General features: G+C 68.4%; 2 protein-coding genes across 2 annotated transcripts in view; one reads left to right on the forward strand and one right to left on the reverse strand.

Annotated features, from left to right (window-relative positions):
- Positions 1-1836: 1836 nt before the first annotated feature.
- On the forward strand, positions 1837-2067 carry MNEG_6432 (hypothetical protein; the record flags this gene model as incomplete). The annotated part of the gene is made up of 1 exon (XM_014045094.1): positions 1837-2067. The coding sequence occupies one exon, from the start codon at positions 1837-1839 to the stop codon at positions 2065-2067; it is 231 nt and encodes a 76-aa protein (XP_013900548.1).
- Positions 2068-3200: 1133 nt separating this feature from the next.
- Positions 3201-4256, reverse strand: part of MNEG_6433 (cationic amino acid transporter, putative) — a gene marked incomplete at both ends in the record, with an annotated part of 2852 nt that continues 1796 nt past the window's right edge. Inside the window, 2 exons of the mRNA XM_014045095.1 lie at positions 3201-3407; positions 3853-3960. Of these exons, the coding sequence (XP_013900549.1) occupies positions 3201-3407; positions 3853-3960 (315 nt within the window). The remainder of the gene's footprint in view (positions 3408-3852; positions 3961-4256) is intronic.

The following is a 4256-nucleotide window of genomic DNA, read 5'->3' on the forward strand; positions in this document are numbered from 1 at the left end:
AAGCAGCAGCAGCAGCAGCCGCAGCAGCAGGGACAGCAGCGGCGGGGTGCTCTGCAGCAGCAGCAGGGGCAGAGCCAACTAGGACATCCACAGCAACCGGCATCGGTGAACGGCCTTGCCCGCCATCCGCCCAGTGGTGGCTCGCTGCTGCCAGCCCTGCAGGATCCACCGGCTCCTCTCCTGGACGGGAGGCGGGCCACGGTTGCGGCAGCCGCGCACGCATCGCGAGGCCCCAACCAAGGCCGTGCCGGCAGCGCTTCGGCTGGCCAGACGCCCAGGCTCGCCGAGTGGTCGGTGGAGGAGGCTGAGATGGGGGATGGTTGCGAATTTGACTTTGTGGGCAATGGCGCGGACGAAACGCAAAGCCGGCTGCCGTCGGCTGGTGGGCAGCAGCAGCAGCAGCAGCAGCAGCAGCAGCAGCAGCAGCAGCAGCAGCAGCGGCAGCAGGGCACCAATGCAGCAGGGTTGGCGCAGTCGTGGCCGGACGGCAACGGCGGTGACGGTCACGGAGGCAGTGGCGGGCCTGCGGGGCCTATCAACTGGGGGAATGTTGGGGGTGTGGTGGGCCTGACCTCAGTCTCGTCACCTGGGCTTGGGACACCCGCGGGCGCAGTTACGCAACCAGGCCGGCGGCGATCGAGAGCGCACTGGGAGGCAGAGCAGAATGGTGCAGTCACAGGGCAGCAATGGTCGGGCGAGGCGGCTGGGAGCGCTGCTGGGGGGCCGGCGGTGGGGCTGCTGCCGGGAGCTCTTCTGGCTCGACCTGTGCCGACTGCCGCGGCGCCACCACCGGCGCGGCCGGCCGTGTTTACGCCTCACATACAGGCGTCGCAGCCGCTGCCACGAGTCACTGGCAGCCAGCACTTCCGACGGAGCTTGTCTGTCTCTCAGGCCAGGCAGCAGCAGCAGCAGCAGCAGCAGCAGCAGGCACCACAGCAGCAGCAGCGGCACCAGCAGCAGCCCCCACCAACGGCGCCTCTGGAAGGGCGCGAAGCGTGGCAGGCTCACGCATTGCAGCAGCGGCAGGCGGGGCGCCAGCAGCACAATCAGCAGCGGCAAGGTGGCGAGCATCATGCACTGGAGGACGAGGTTTGGCACGGGCCTGAGGAGGAGTGGCAGCAAGGGGAAGCACAGGCGCTTGAGCAGCAGCCCGGACGTCGGCGGCTTCAGCAGCCGCAGGCTTTTCAGGGGCGCCTTGCCTTGGGGACTGGCGGCAGCGGGGCTGACGTCGACGCAATAGAGGTGACACAGGAGCATGAGCTGGGCGAGGAAAGGGGCAACGCCTCCGGCAACCTGCTGGGTGGCGGGACGGCAGCGCCGCAGCTGATGCGTGGGCGCCGCTCAAGCGTGCTGACTCCACTGGTACTGCAGCAAACGCGCCCGACGGCGCGCGTGAGCGCAGCCCCGCCGCCCAAGCAGGCGGACGCCACAGCGGGCAGAGGCGCGGCAGCGCTGCCAAGCGCGGCACCGCGGCAGCCGTGGCGCCAGCGAACGCTAGCCGAACAGCGGCCGCCGCTGCAGCAACAGCGGCAGGCGGCTGTGGTTGACCTCACAAGCGACAACAGCGACGATGAGGGAGACGCCGGCGGCAGTGGCATGGCGCAGCCGCCGGGCCCTGGCGCTGACGCTGGCCCTTGCGATCGCGAACACAGCCAGGAGGACGCGAATGCATGGCACACACCCCTTGGTGGCGGCTATATCGCTGGGCCCGCCGGCGGCGGCCTTTCGGAAGCGGGTTGCGGCGGCCGCGCGCGCGCCTGCAGCACCGGCGGCAGCGGCGGCGGCGCGGGCAGCCCAAAGTCGGGGCCGCAGCTGGAGCAGTACCTTGCGCGGCGCATGGCCGAGGTGGAAGCCGAGGAGGCGGCGGCCGCGGCGGGCACGCCGCTAAGTGGCGGCGAGGAGGGCGAGGGCGAGGAGGGCGAGGGCGAGGAGGACGACGGGAGCGGCGGCTGGCCGGAAACTGACCAGCAGGAGCAGCAGCAGCAGCAGCAGCATCAGCAGCAGCAGCAGCATGTGTGGGAACCGGATCTTGGGGGCGACGGCGGCGATGAGGACGACGATTGGTAACAGCTCGTCTAAATTTGACCTGCGCTCACGCGTTGCTGAGCCACTGCTGTGAGTGATGCTTAAAATATACACTCAATTACCAAATCAAGACCTCCTTTGACCTCGACCAGCTACGCAGAAAATTAGGAGTTACAAACACGTACAGCACGCAAGGTCATGTGCTCTGGCGCATTTTGTGCAAAGGAAGACACACATCTGCCAAAGGGCACGGGCCAGGCTTGCATGCGGACAGATATAAAAGAAAGCCGCCTCGTGGTCGACTCAGCTGTTTGCGAAGCCTTGCCTCGGCGGCTGGCGGCCCTGGTGGCGGCTCGGCCAGACGGCTAGGGCGGGCAAGGCGAACTTAGGTGTTGATAGCGCCCAGGCGTGTGTGGCAGAAACATATTGTGTACAGGCATGGGGGCCTCTGGATGCGTTCCATGCCTCAGGTTGGTACCGCTACCAGGGCCTTCAGGGGTTGGGCATCCATGCTTCTGACGGCGGGAGCGAGGGTGCCGCAGGGCCGGCCGCTATCCAGATCACGAATGTCTGTGCCGGGGCCGCAGCACACGGTCAACAAGATACGCATCGAGGCGCCCCGGATGTTGCAGGAATCAAAGCAGTGTGGAGTAATCGACGCCCGCAGCAACATGACGAGTATCGGGGGGCAAGGTCAAGCCCGCCTGGCCAGAATTCAGAATTCGAAGGCCGGCTGCGGCGTGTGTGACGCCTCGGCGCGTTGTGCATGGGAGGTCTCGTCGTGCATCGTCTTGGGATCCTCATCGTCAGGTGACCGGGCGCGTGCATGACCGCACGACTCATGAAGATGTCGGCTAACAAATGGCAGCCCCTCGGGAACGGATCCCTTGGAAACCGGGCCGGGCGCGCCCCGGCCCCAACTAGACAAGATACTAGCCCCAAAATCCCAGGAGCGCCCCGCACTTGCAAAAGCCTCCACGCCCGCTGCGACGCGGCCGGCTGGCAACTCTGACGCGTCTCCGGCTGTGCCCACACCCGCGCCCCGGCGCGACGGCCCCACGCCGGCGCCCGCGGGGGCGCATCGTGCAGCCCTAGTGCAGGCCGACGCCAGCCCACGCCGCACCCCCAGCGGCGGCCCGCGCCCTAGTTTATGCACCGCCGCCGCTGCATGGCCCTCAAACGAGGTCCACCGCCTTGGCGCCCTGCAGGCCCTTTGAGGGGTCCGCCCCGTGCGGCGCGAGCTCGGTCAGCGCCTTGGCGTCCCCCGTCTCGCTGACGACGCGCACCATGTCCTCGAGCGCCGGCGGCGCGTGGTCCTTGCTGCGGCCGCGGCGGAGCGCGGAGTGCTCCTCCAGCGCCATGGAGGAGGCGCAGCTGTAGAGCTGCACGCAGAGGGCGCGGCCGGGCGCGGGGGCGGTGGGGTTTGGGTGGGCTCGGTACGGCCGGGCCGGGCATTCACGCTCCCGTGTGAATGGAGGATTGCGATGGAGGCGGCAGCATGGGTTCACAGAATTTTGGGCCAAGGGCTGCGTGAGGTTTCCCTCAAATAAACGCTTCGCGGGCTGCACAGGGGCCGCACTGGCCCCTAAGCGAACACACCAATATGAATGCCAGCCACTGGCTTTTGCCTCTGGCATCGGTATAGCACTGACCGCCACAAGCCACTCTGCTGGCCCCACGAGCGCTCCTCGGCGCGGGGACGCCACCAGCACCAGTCGACAAGGAAGGGTCGGCCCCAGGCGCCGCCTCCCGCACGCTCGCTGGCTTCATACTCCCCCCCTCTCAACTTTGCGCTGCCAATGATGGCATTGGCTCTCGCCCCCTCACCAGGTACACCGCCAGGATGATGGCGAGGAAAATCGCGTACTGGATCCACGCCTCCGCGGGCAGCGTGCTGCACAGCCACGCGTTGATCATGAGCGACGCGGCCGGCACCTAGCGGGTGCGAGGTTTGGGGGCGCAGGGCGGGCTCTGGTAAGACAAGGTCCTGAAGGATGCGGGTGGCACCTAGCAGGCGCCGGCGTTTTTGGGGGGTTGGGGGACAGCGGGATGGTGACGTGCGCAGGGGCCCGGGGGCTGCTGCGGCTGGAACGACGCGGCGGCGGCGTCAGAGGACGAGGCTGCCACAGGGAGCGGGGCGCGGCAGAGTGGCGCGGAGGGGCGCCGTTTTGGTGGGAGGGAGGGCCTGCGGACGGCGCGGGCCCGGCGGGGCGCGCGCGCCGTGCGGGCGC

The sequence above is a fragment of the Monoraphidium neglectum genome (genome assembly GCF_000611645.1).
Source record: "Monoraphidium neglectum strain SAG 48.87 unplaced genomic scaffold scaffold01042, whole genome shotgun sequence".
NCBI classification, from domain to species: Eukaryota; Viridiplantae; Chlorophyta; class Chlorophyceae; order Sphaeropleales; family Selenastraceae; genus Monoraphidium; species Monoraphidium neglectum.